Source organism: Adiantum capillus-veneris, chromosome 16 (genome assembly GCF_014529385.1).
Source record: "Adiantum capillus-veneris isolate H3 chromosome 16, ASM1452938v2, whole genome shotgun sequence".
Lineage (NCBI taxonomy): Eukaryota > Viridiplantae > Streptophyta > Polypodiopsida > Polypodiales > Pteridaceae > Adiantum > Adiantum capillus-veneris.
This window is the reverse complement of record NC_140946.1, coordinates 17,223,359-17,236,162: the sequence shown is the minus strand read 5'-3', so window position 1 is coordinate 17,236,162 and position 12,804 is coordinate 17,223,359. Positions and strand designations below refer to the sequence as shown.

General features: G+C 44.3%; 1 protein-coding gene across 1 annotated transcript in view; it reads left to right on the top strand.

Annotated features, from left to right (window-relative positions):
- The window catches only part of LOC147438628 (ubiquitin-conjugating enzyme E2 7-like), a 46,967-nt gene extending 40,576 nt beyond the window's left edge, over positions 1–6,391 (top strand). Inside the window, exons 6-8 of the mRNA XM_086484674.1 lie at positions 5,872–5,930; positions 5,975–6,033; positions 6,134–6,391. Coding sequence (XP_086340800.1) covers positions 5,872–5,930; positions 5,975–6,033; positions 6,134–6,336 — 321 coding nt within the window. The 3' untranslated portion in view covers positions 6,337–6,391. The remainder of the gene's footprint in view (positions 1–5,871; positions 5,931–5,974; positions 6,034–6,133) is intronic.
- The last annotated feature ends 6,413 nt before the right edge of the window (positions 6,392–12,804 follow it).

The window sequence follows — 12,804 nt, the reverse complement described above, 5'->3', positions numbered from 1 at the left end:
GACATTTGGCACAAACGCATTGGTCATGTCAATGAGCAGAGATTGCGCAGCATGCAATCAAAACAGATTGTAAAAGGTTTGCCCAAATTCAAGGTGGATGGTATGCATAAAGTGTGTGCAGCATGCCAGTTTGGAAAACAGTCAAAGGGCTCATTTCCACATGAGCGCAATGTATGTAAAAAGCCACTTGAGGTGGTGCACACAGATGTTTGGGGTCCAACCGATACTGCAAGTATACATGGTTGCAGGTATTATGTCTCTTTCATTGATGACCATACAAGGAAAGTATGGGTCTACTTCATGCGTAACAAAAGTGAAGTGTTTGGTCACTTTCAAGACTTCAAAGTCATGATTGAGAAGGAGACAGATATGCAAATCAAGACATTGAGGTCAGATGGAGGGGGAGAGTACTTCTCCAATGATTTTTCAGATTTTCTGCGAATGCATGGTATACACAGGCAGTTTACATGCAGATATACTCCACAGCAGAATGGGGTCGCAGAAAGGAAAAACAGGCACATTGCAGAGGTTGCACGTGCATTGATGAATGAGAAGAACATGCCTCATCATTTTTGGGCTGAAGCTGTAAATACAGCTGTGTACATTATGAACAGGACACCTACAGCTGCGGTGCATGATGTAACACCTGAGGAAAAGTTTACAGGTACAAAGCCTGATTTGGCACACTTGAAAGTGTTTGGCTGCATAGCTTACGTGCATGTACCAGATGAGTTGCGTAGGAAATTGGATCCTAAAGCAGAGAAATGTATTCTTGTGGGATATTCCCTTGAACAAAAGGGGTACAGGTGCTACAATCCTACTACACGAGAATTACGAGTGAGCAGAGATGTAGTCTTTGATGAGATGAGCAGCTGGTACAGTAATGCACATGTCACTATTGGGGCTGATGTAAAAGATGATGTGGTTGTACAAAATGTGAGGCCACAGTCACAGGTTTTGAGTGGACCACAAGAGTCCTCTTCTCGTGGCTCTGTTGAGAAACCATGGAATGGTAGACTATGTACGCAGGTTACTCCACCAACAGGTACAGGGAATGTATCACGAAAAGGAAAGGAAAAGGTTGATGAACCTCCCTTTATGGTTGATGCATCATCAGGTTTTTCACATGTAGACATGGATTCAGATGGTTCTGAACAAAGTCTTGATGAGGAATTTGGAATTCCGGCTGTCAGGACACCTGATGTAAGGAAAGTACAAGAAGATGCTAGAGGGCAAAGGAGTGACCCAGGACCGCGCAGATCTAATAGAGTCAGAAATCCAGTTCAAAAGTTGACCTATGATGGGTATCTAGCGCATCACCAAGCCTACATGGCTAAGGTGATACAGGATGTGGAGCCCACATGTTTTGAGGATGCAGTTGGAAATGTGCATTGGGATGATGTAATGAATGAAGAGATGGCTGCATTGGAAGCAAATGACACATGGAAGTTGGTGCCATTGCCAAGTGGCAAGAAAGCTATTGGTTGTAAATGGATGTATAAAACCAAGCATAAGGCTGATGGTAACATTGAGCGTCACAAGGCAAGGCTGGTCGCAAAGGGTTATGCACAAACGTATGGCATAGACTATGAGGAGACCTTTGCTCCAGTGGCAAAGATGATGACAGTGAGAGCTGTCATAGCAGTGGCTGCATCTAGAGGATGGATTATGCATCAAATGGATGTAAAGAATGCCTTCTTGAATGGTGAGTTGCAAGAGGAAGTGTATATGGATCAGCCACCTGGTTATGTCGATCCAGGTTACCCAGATTATGTATGCAGACTTCTCAAAGCTTTGTATGGTTTGAAGCAGGGCTCTAGAGCATGGTATGACAGGATTGCCAAGTATCTTGTCAGTATTGGTTTTAGGAGAGCTCATGCTGATCATTCACTCTATGTACGTGAGAGTGATGTGGGGATTGTGGTCATTACCATATATGTAGATGACCTTATTATTGTTGGTGACAATGCTATGGAGATTGACCATGTGAAGGGTTTTCTCAAACAGGAGTTTGAAATGAAAGATTTGGGCGAGTTGCGCTACTTTCTTGGCATTGAGGTGATCAGGACTCCAGAGGGTGTATGGTTGTCATAGAGACAGTATGCTTTGGACATGTTGTCAAAGTATGGTATGGCTGATTGTAAGCCAATTTCTATTCCCTTGGATGTGAATGCAAAGCTGAGTGCAGAGAAGGGTGATGTTGTTGAGGATGTCAACATGTACAGGAAGATTGTGGGTAGTCTAATCTACTTGACTATCACGAGGCCAGACTTGAGCTACACAGTAGGCTTGGAGAGTCAATTCATGCAACTTCCGAGGAAGCCACATTTGGATGGAGTACGACGCACACTTAGGTATGTGCAAGGTACTCTTGACTACGCATTGTTCTATGCAGCAGATGCACCATTAGCATTGTATGGGTATACAGATGCAGATTGGGCAGGTAGCATTGTTGATAGGAGATCTACGAGTGGCTTCATGTTCTCTTTTGGGAGTGCTGCTGTTACTTGGAGCAGCAAAAAGCAGCCTACGGTTGCTTTATCGAGCACAGAGGCCGAGTACAGAGGTGCAGCAGTTGCGGCGTGCGAGGTAGCTTGGCTACGCACATTACTTGAGGACTTGGGAGTGCAGGTGGACCAGCAGATTTTCATCCATTGTGACAACCTCAGCAGCATGCAGTTGGCTAGGAACCCAGTGTTCCATGCCAGGACCAAACACATAGAGGTCCATTACCACTACGTTCGAGAGCGAGTGTTGGCGGGCGACATCGACTTGGTCTACGTCAGCACAGAGGAGCAGATAGCGGATATCTTTACCAAGGCCCTCGGAGCTGAGAAGCTTCGACGTTTCCGGACTATGCTTGGACTCTGCGACATGCAGAGCTCGAGGGGGAGTGTTGAGATGTCGAGCTCTACACCTTGAGCTGGCATCCACTACGGGTCTTGGCCGCTTACGGCATTTACTCACTGGCGCGTTAGGTGACCGACACGGAGGATCTCTGCCAGTGATTCTACAGCTGGACTACACTTATAGTGCCAGCCTAGTACGCTTCTAGCGAGTTCATACTTAGTGACCGCATGTACATATGTGCTACTTTTCAGCTTTAGCACTTAGTCATTTTGTACTCTCTTTTCTGTGAAGAAGAAGAAGAAGCTTTCCATCTCTGTGTGCTTTGTGCTTGTCTTGTGTAGCTCTCTTGCATCCTCATTCTTTACAATGACCAGTTGATAATGTGCTAATTCTTTCTATCTTTTGTGGTGCGTATGCCCTATCAACTACCTCATTTTTTTGCTAATTTTTTCGATTTAATGCTTCTTTTAGTGCTAGGCTTCTTTATGGCTGAGTTTGCCCTTGATCTCCTGAGTCATGACAGAAACTCAGTACGTTGAACTTTGTGTTGATGTATGCTCGTGTGTGTGTGTGGTGTTGTGTTTGGGAGCATATGCTAGAACCTATTTCTACACCCACTATTGGGCATTGATGACGTTAGTGGGGATGTCGTGGTGTTTAGTCAACACTATGCATGATGAAGCAGATGGTTATATTGTCTTGTGGGTGACTACCATGGGTCTATACCTTGCACTTTCCTTTATGGGTGAATTTGGGCTTATCCTCGATTCATCTAGGTATATATAATATAAGTGCCTAGACAAGCATGGCTCGCTCACAGACTCTCAAAGGTGCAGGATCACTTCCTAGGCTGACTTGAACCCTAGACACGAGATAGCTTGTCCACGTGCCCATAGGGTTAGATGCACGTGACAAAACAGGTTTGAAACTGAGTCTTTATGATGCTGGTGATCCTTTTTATGTCACTCTTTAGCAAACCATTGTTGGTTGCCTCATTTATGTACGCAACACAAGGCTAGATATTCAGTTTGCAATCTCACAGGTCAGCAGATTTATGCATTGGCAGGCTGTCGAGGATTTTCCGCTACTTGAGTGGCACTTTACATCTTGGCTTGTTTTATCCCAAGGGGGGATTGTTGCCGCCAGACTTACATGCTTTTTCGGACTTAGATTGAGCTGGTTGTTTTGACATGCGAGTGTCCACAAGTGGTTTTTGTTTCATGCTTGGCAGTTCATGTGTATCATGGTTGAGCAAAAAACAACCTATTGTGGCCACTTCTAGTTGCGAGGCTGAGTACAGGGAAGTCTTCACAACTACGGTTGAGTGTGAATGGCTCAGACGCCTTATGGTTGATTTGGGTGTTGGACAGGACACTGCCAACACTATACTTTGACAGTCAGAACACATTGGCAGTTGCGGGGAACCAAGTTTTTCATGCTCGCACAAAGCACATTGAGGTGCATTACCACTATGTCAGGGAGAGGCTCTCATCAGGAGAGATCAGCTTGACTTATGTGCCAACGACAACCTTAGCACATCTTTTCACAAAGGCATTGTCTCGTGAGAAGTTCGAAGCTTTTTCAAAAAGATTTGGGCTTACTCCCCTTTGTGGATTGATCGTGTCCTCAGGGCATGGCACTTCCCTTTACTCTATGTGCCAGCTCTCGTTCACCGCATCACTCCAGGGGGGATTTGTTACCATATACATGTGGTAGTGATGTGTGTGAACACACTTAGGACCGCCGGGGCATTTCTTCCCTCACTAGAGGTTTTTTCCCCAATGCATTGTATATACGCCCATCATTCTAGGGCTATCTATCTTTCTATTGCACATTAAGTAAAACGCTCTCTGTTGTGTGCCTTGAGCTTCCTTTGTCTTCTCCAAGCTGTGTGTGTTTTCCTACAGCCCTAATTCCAACAAAAGATCCCATGGTAGTCCTCGTAGACTTTCTTGTTGTTTGTAGCCTAGTCTCATGTAGAAATCGAACACTTTGAATTGTGCCTAAAATTTTCTTTGATCACGACCGAATTGGAAGTTATAACTGACACAGGAAACATAGTTTCTTGTTCTTCTATATGGCGACCTGCATGTATGTTGCATATTTGAAACAATTCAGAAAATTGTCAGAAATGTGTCAAAAGTGCCTGAAATTCAATGCTCATGGTCAGCGCATACCAAAAGTTTGAGCCTAGATGTATGTGCATGCCCATGTGACTGAAGTTCTTGTTGTACCGCTCTTGATTCTCTAAGTGGGGTCATTAAGCCATAAATTTTTCCAATTTTCCAGTTTTTATCTCATTGTTGATTTCTTCTCCAGTAAGACCTGGCTTCAGGATTCCATCTTTGGGCTAATTACTACCTTGTGTCTGTCTTTTGCATGTTTATGGTTGCATCTTTTAGGCTATGTGTCTGTGTTGCATGTGTGAATGGCCTCTTGTTACCTAGTTAAACAACTGATTTCCTATGTTGTGTGTCATATGTATCTTCATTGCCATAATCACATCTATAAGAGATGCCCTCACTTAAGACTGTTCCATCTTCCTCATGAGCATCATAAGTGTCTTATTTTAACCATTTCCTCTTCATCTTGGAGCACTATAATCTGTCACTCGTCCTCTTGAACTCGCAACTGATTAAGATGAAGTATTATGAACCAAGGTGCAAGTCGACGAGTAAGTGCACAGTCAATTCTATGAATCCAGTAGGAATGCGTGGTCAGGCTTGAAGTTCTGAATTCTCAAACTATAATTTATGTGAAAGAGCTGTCATCCAGGGAATATGTGATTATAAGCTTGAGATTGTGAGTTTTAAGAAGAGTCACAGGCAGGTCTAGTTTAGTTGTACTCTTTTGTTTGTTAAAGAGTTTGTTTGACAAGAAAGAGAAACTACCGAGGAAGACTCAAATGAAACTAGCTGAGAAAATTTAACTCTTCTTGAAGCTTTGTAATTGATGTGTTGTTCTCATCTTAGTAATTTTGCTTTACTTTTCGTCCCTTTCCCAACCTTGTTGAATATGCAGAAGGAATGGCGAGAGAACCGGGATGATTTCAACAGGAAAGTGGGAAACATAGTCCGAAGGTCTCAAGATATGCCGTTTCTAAACTGACAAGTTGTGGACACAGTACTTGTTTTGAGCATTCGAAAAATGGCTCAAAGGGAACATTAGAAAAATGGTTCAAAGGTTTTCTTATGAATCTCTTTTGCCTGTTCAGCAATAGACTCGCCAAGGTCTACATCTCCTTGTATATGGCAATAAGTCTGCTTCTCTTTTCAAAATGCAGGCCCCCTCCCACAAAAAGTAAAAGGGAAAAATCAGGTCGTCTGTGGTGCTCAGGTGGCACTCTATTCCACCGTATTTGTGAGTCACAAGAAAAAGAAAGTGTCTCATGTGGACCTGTTGGAAGACTTGCACATGAATTGGAAAATAGTTTTTTTTTTTTCTTATGTGGTGCTCAGGTGGCACTCTACTCCACTGTATTTGTGAGTCACAAGAAAAAGAAAGTGTCTCATGTGGACCTGTGGGAAGACTTGCACATGAATTGGAACTCTCTCTCTCTCTCTCTCTCTCTCTTCGTAGATTGGTTCCCCCTTGAGTAACCGGTCTCTAGTTCAAGATGACTGGCATAGATCATTGAGGTTTCTTGGGACTGTTCCTACCATGTTAAAACTTCTCTCTCTCTCTCTCTCTCTCTCTCTCTCTGTGTGTGTGTGTGTGTGTGTGTGTGTGTGTCTCTCTCTCCATAAGTCTCAGATAGCCTTCCGGCGCCTTGTGCGACTTCCGTCGCGAGCGTTTCTAGCTCAGATGGAGAGACTTATTCTAGTTCTTCTTCAGTAGAGGCATGGCGTTTCTTTCATGAGCACTCACCTCTCCCAATGATTACTTCACTTGATGTGTGGGGTTAGTGTGCAACATCCTTATATATGGTCCTTGGATAGATACTCCTTCCAGATCCTCTTGAGCCATGCCCATCTACGAGTACCTTCTTTACCATTGGAATGGTAAAGATGGCCATTCACAGGATGAAGACAAGGAGGACATATGATCACGATGGGCTAGTAGCAGAGCAATTTATACATGCTAGAGATATGGTAGGAGAGGTTCTTGTAGTTTTGTTCACTTGTGTCGTGTGAGGGTCTACGTGAGACTTGGAGACTGTCTACTGTTGTGCCTATCTTCAAGGCATGTGATCTTGCAGAGCCTAGAAACTATTATGATTGGACACACATTAGCACAATTGTATGCATCTATCCTTGTGTAGCAGTTGAGCAGATGGGCATCGAGTGAAGGTATACGAGCAGTGGGACATGCCGGTTTCATGAGAGGTTTCTCCACTTTTGACGATATTCTAACACTCAGAGCCATCATTGAGGACGGTAAGGCACATGTGAGGTATTTATTATAGCTTTGTGGATTTTCGCAAAGCATTTGACATGGCGCCTAGAGCGAGACTGATGCGCAACTACAAGAGATAGGAGTGGCCATTGAGTTGATTGGGGGTTGTAAGAGACATCAATGGTGCATCAAGGGAGTATTGGAAGGGAGGCAAGCTGTCCATGTTGAAGCCATGTATCTGGAACCATGATGATACTAGCATGACGTGTCCCCTTGTAAGCTAACTGTTTGGAGGACTTGAGGGTCAATGTGGCATATTTGTCTCTGGTAGTATCCCATAAGCTTTGCATAAAGGAGATCGATACGCTAGGCGTCTCTATCTCCATAGGGGGGACTACTAACTCTACTCTAATGATCTCATGTGGCACGGAGGCTTTGGCACTAATCAATTGAGAGATCATAAATACCAAGGGCCTCTCCATACCTCTCCACCCATCCTATCCCACATAGGGACCCCAAGCTTGAATTCCATAGAGCATAGCTGAAGCTACCAAGGTATCAAAGGGTCAGAGCGTTGTTTGGGGTTCTTGGAACTGAACTTGCGAACATATCCTCTCTAATCCTCCCAAGGCCACGTATTCTTTGGTCAGTCTAGTCTCTGCCACTCTCCATGAGTGAATGTAAATGCTGATCTCGCAGTCCACTGTGATGTGGTGTGGTGTGGTGTTAAACACCATAACATTGGCTTTACCAAGGTTTACAAACAATCCACTATCCTCCTCAACACAATATCATTATCATATAACAACAATAGAATCCATGTCCTTGCTAGTTGGGTATCTCTGTCACCCTCTCTATCAATGTAAGCAGAAACCTCATCTATATACATACCAAATAGAGTAGGAGACAATGGACAATATTCTTTCATTCCAATAGTGGAGTTATCCCCTCTGGAGTGCGTACATGTCCCACTAGTGATCTATATATAGCCATTCGCTAGGGCCTGACCCGGTTGGACACCAAGAGGACATGGATAGAGCCGATATATGAGTTGGGCTCGTAGATGGCTTTTTATAGAGAGCACCTTCTCCAACTCACAAGGGATGGCTTTGTGGTGTATTGATACACATCTATCTCATGGGTTACAATGTGCCATTGGTTAGATACGGACATCTTCACACAGCTTCAGATTGAGACTCGTAGATTGAGTGGGATACCAACAACTAGCAGGATATGCCGCCTATGCCATACAGAGCCAAAGATAGAGATGCATTATAAATGTAATTGCACAGTGTATTACGAGACACGGGATCGCTTCCACTATCTATCAGAGAAATAGATGCATTATATACGTCTGTATTACGAAATACATGGTCGCTTCCACTCTCTATTTAGAGAGAGCTTCAGATTCTTCTCCAAAGTCATGAGCTCTCAGGACCAGAGATGTCTTGCACTATATCTACTTGAGTTACATAGACATAGGTAGTATATTGAGGAGATGTAAAGAGAGACAATCCCAGAGACAGATTAGGGATTTCGTCACACCAAAGATTGGACAAATAGTGGAGCAACCACCATTGCAAAGCGCAACTCATGCTCTCACTTGCGCTGCTCTCATTGACTGAGCATTGGATATAGGGAGATCGAGATGCCCATGACTGAGGTGAGGAGCTTCACATTATCGACAGGGACTACAACAAAGGATTCGGGCCATATTATCTCGACATCCAGAGTACAAATGAGGATGGATTCATCACCCATTATATGACCCTCTTGTATTGGTGGGCACCCATTGTATGAGTGGCCACACATACCGCACACATTACTAGCTAGTAGCACTTCTAGATTCATTTTCATCTCTCTTTTTTTAACCCAGACATGGCATCAAATTTACTAGCTTGTAACGGATTGGTCTCATACATCATTTTGGTCTTTTGAAGATGTTAATATATCATTTCCTTTCATATCTCTCTCTCTCTCTCTCTCTCTCTCTCTGCGAACATTGCGCGTGCTATATTTCATTTTTCATGTAGCAGGGGCTGTGCTTAACATTTCAAGTAAGGGGGGTGGCTGTTTAAGCACAAATTTCTATCAAATGCTCGTAGTGCTGATTTAACATAAGCAAGGGGGCAGCTTGAGTCAGAGGGGCTGCCTAAAGTAGGGGGCCAAGGAGAGGGCCAGCTTGTCAAGCACGGGCCAAGCTTCTATAAGCATGCGGCTTGCTTGCCTACACACACATCATATTAGTCCTACACATACACACACACATTCCAACTAACATTTTGAGCTTTCATTCCCGCACACAGTTGCACTAGCTCACGCTCACACACACACACACACACACACACACACTCTCCCTCCTCATGCTCACATATGAGAAAGGGAAGTCACTTCAATCGAGCACTTCCGTGAAATCAAGCAACAAGGTACCCAAGGACGACAAGATGATGAGGGATGAGGTGGAGGTGGCCATCAAGCAATCCATTTTGGCCCAAAAGAAAGAGAGAGATAGTGCTCTCGACATCGTCAATACGGCACTATCGGAGTAGATCATGGCTCTATTGTGCCTCTCTCAAAAGCAAAGTGACGGCACGAGATGAAGAAATCGACAAACTAAAGGAGGAGTTGGAGGACATGCGCTCCCGGACCAAGCTTGAAGAAGGAGAAATTCAGCCCTCCATGGTAGAAGAGCTGAATACCATTAAGGCGCAAGTGCTCACCATCCAAGTGGAGGAGGGGAAGGCGGCACGGGAGACCTCTTCATGGGTAGAGTTGCTCACCCGCACCAAGAAGCAAGTAGAGGAAGTGGACCAATGGATCCAAGTAGCTAAAAAAGGTAAACATGAGACGCCTACTCCCACCTCTATTGTCAACATGATAATTGAGGAAGAGCAAAGGAGAAAAGCACGCGCTTTGCATCTACGAGTCACGGGTGTCAAGGACGCCAACAATGTGGATGAGGAAGTGAAAAGCCTCCATGCACGTATGGGAATCATGGAGCCAAAACACACCGGAGTATGGAGAGTGGGCAAGAAAGAAGGAGGTGATGGGGGAACCTCCAAAGAATGTGCAGTTTCGCTAGAGAGGAAGGACTTCCTCAAAAAGAGGCCTACACTAAAGCAAACATGGTTTTTTTTGGGAGATGATCTTATGTTGTCTCAACTAGCACACATAAAAGAATGCATTCCTGGCTGCAAGAGAAAGGGAAAAATGGCCTTCTAGAAATAGAGGAGGCAAAGTGATAGTACTTGACAAACACATTGCATGGCGGTGCGCGACCTATACGACCAACCTAGAGCTTGCGGTATGGAGTTGCAACGACTCGTTACAATTGGATGTTGAAGCCTTCAAGGATTCCCTCAGGGAGAGAACATCATCTTCTATTCAGAGACACATCAGAGCCCAGAGAGCACTCTCGAGGGTGACTAGATACAGATGGGAGAGCACATGTAGACAAATAGCTCATAATGAGCACACTAGGAGAGGATTAGGAGGAGTAGTAGTGTTATTTAGGGAGGGGCTACACCCTATCATCCAGGTGGTTTGTAGAGATTAGAGTGTTCACTATATGTGGGTCATAGTAGAGCGGAGGAGGGCAGAGCTTTCTACATTGCCATAAGTTACTTCCCTCCTAGCACATCTTGTTACGCTTCACCACCATACATGATACTAGTTGAGGATATTTGAGAGTTCTCGAAGGATGGAGATGTCATCCTACTTGGGATTTCAAAGCTAGGATAGCATATCATCAGGTATCCTTGTGAGGAGATGTTGAGAGAGCTAGACTCCAAAGATATACGGCTCTCTAGGACCTCAGAGGATGCTGAGGAGTCTACAGAGTATGGGATGGATCTAATTGAGATGGTCACATCACATGGATTGTCCATTTTGAATGGCCTTGATAGATACTCCACAAATGCTTGTCAAAGCTCACCCAAATATTGATCGAGATTGTATACACAACAACAATCACAACTTTTCCCCACTCTCAACCTATTGGGAGACCACGATTTGGGAGCATGCCTCATAATAGTTGGTATGATGATGAGTGTAGAGAGACAAGGACCCGACTACAAAGAGAGGTGGCTTCGGGAGGGATCACACATGGGTAGTCGCGTATACTCTTTCGCCACCTTATATTGCGAAAGAGCTCAGACCTTTCTTAACTCAGCTTGAGAGAGATATTTATGAGATACTCTTGAGCCAGGACTTTAGGCAAGCTTGGTGATTCTTTAAAGAGAACTAACCCTCTTCGGTCATTACTTCTACAGAGACATGGACACAATACGCGTCTCCCTATACATAGTAGCAGATCAGTTACTATTGCTAGACCCGCCGGAGCCGTGTCCTCCCAATTCTACTTTCTTCACAACAGAGATGGTGACGGGAGCCATTAACAGATTGCACACAGGGAGGGCACATGATCATGATGGCATAGTGGCATACCATTTCTTACATGCCAGAGATGTTGGCCTTCATGTTCATTAGGGCCATGTCCTGAGACTTGGAGGACATCTACAATTGTACCACTACTCAAGTCTGGAGATCCAACCCTACCAACTAACTATCGCACTACCATGATTTGCCACTCATTGGCCAAGCTATATGCTTCTATACTTGAGCATGAGTTGAGCAGATGGGCAGAGAAAGAGGGTGTATGAGCTTCTGGGCAGGCTGTATTCAGGAGGGGATTCTCTACACTTGATCATACCTTCATGCTTAGAGCGATCATTGAGGAGGACAAAGCACATGGGAGAAGGATTTATATTAGCTTTGTGGATTTCCGCAAAGCCTTTGACACAGTCCTGAGAGCGAGGTTGGTACAACGACTACATGCCTTGGGAGTTTCACAGGAGCTTGTATGGCGTATCATGGCACTGTATGAGACAACTATAGGGAGAGTACGGGCAATAGAGGGTCTTTCAAACCCGTTCACTCTACTATTGGGATGAAACAAGGATGCCCACTTTCTCCGACTTTGTTTGGATTGTATATTGATGATATTTTCGACTATATTGAGATTGCGGGGTGAAACAAGGATGCCCACTTTCTCCGATTTTGTTTGGATTGTATATTGATGAGATTTTTGACTATATTGAGACTGTGGGGGATAAAGGAGCACCTCGGTCGGGTACATGGATACCACTATTGTTTTATGCCGATGATATTGTGCTTACTTCAGACTCTCCAGAGGGTATGGAGACACATCTAGATGCGTTAAATTCTTATGCACATGACAATGGGCTCTCCATCAACCTTGGCCCAATGTGATGGAAATCAATATTACAACGCAGTGGGTCAGGACATCAACACCTATTTTTACATATGGACATGAGATAGTGGAGGTTGTAAACTCTTAGAAATATCTTGGTTTTGTATTCCGTGGACCTACTTTCTCTATGAGAGGTGTTGCAGAGGCAAGATTGACGAGGGGACATGCATCATTAGGAAAACTAGAGAGGATATGTTCACATGTGTAGCTTTGGGAGCCACGCACTAAGCTGCGGCTATTTGAAACATTGGTCACTTCCACCATTCTTTATGGAGTGCAAATATGATTGCCTAGTCTGGATCATCATAGTAGATCGGGGCGCACATATGATGGATGGAGATCTATGT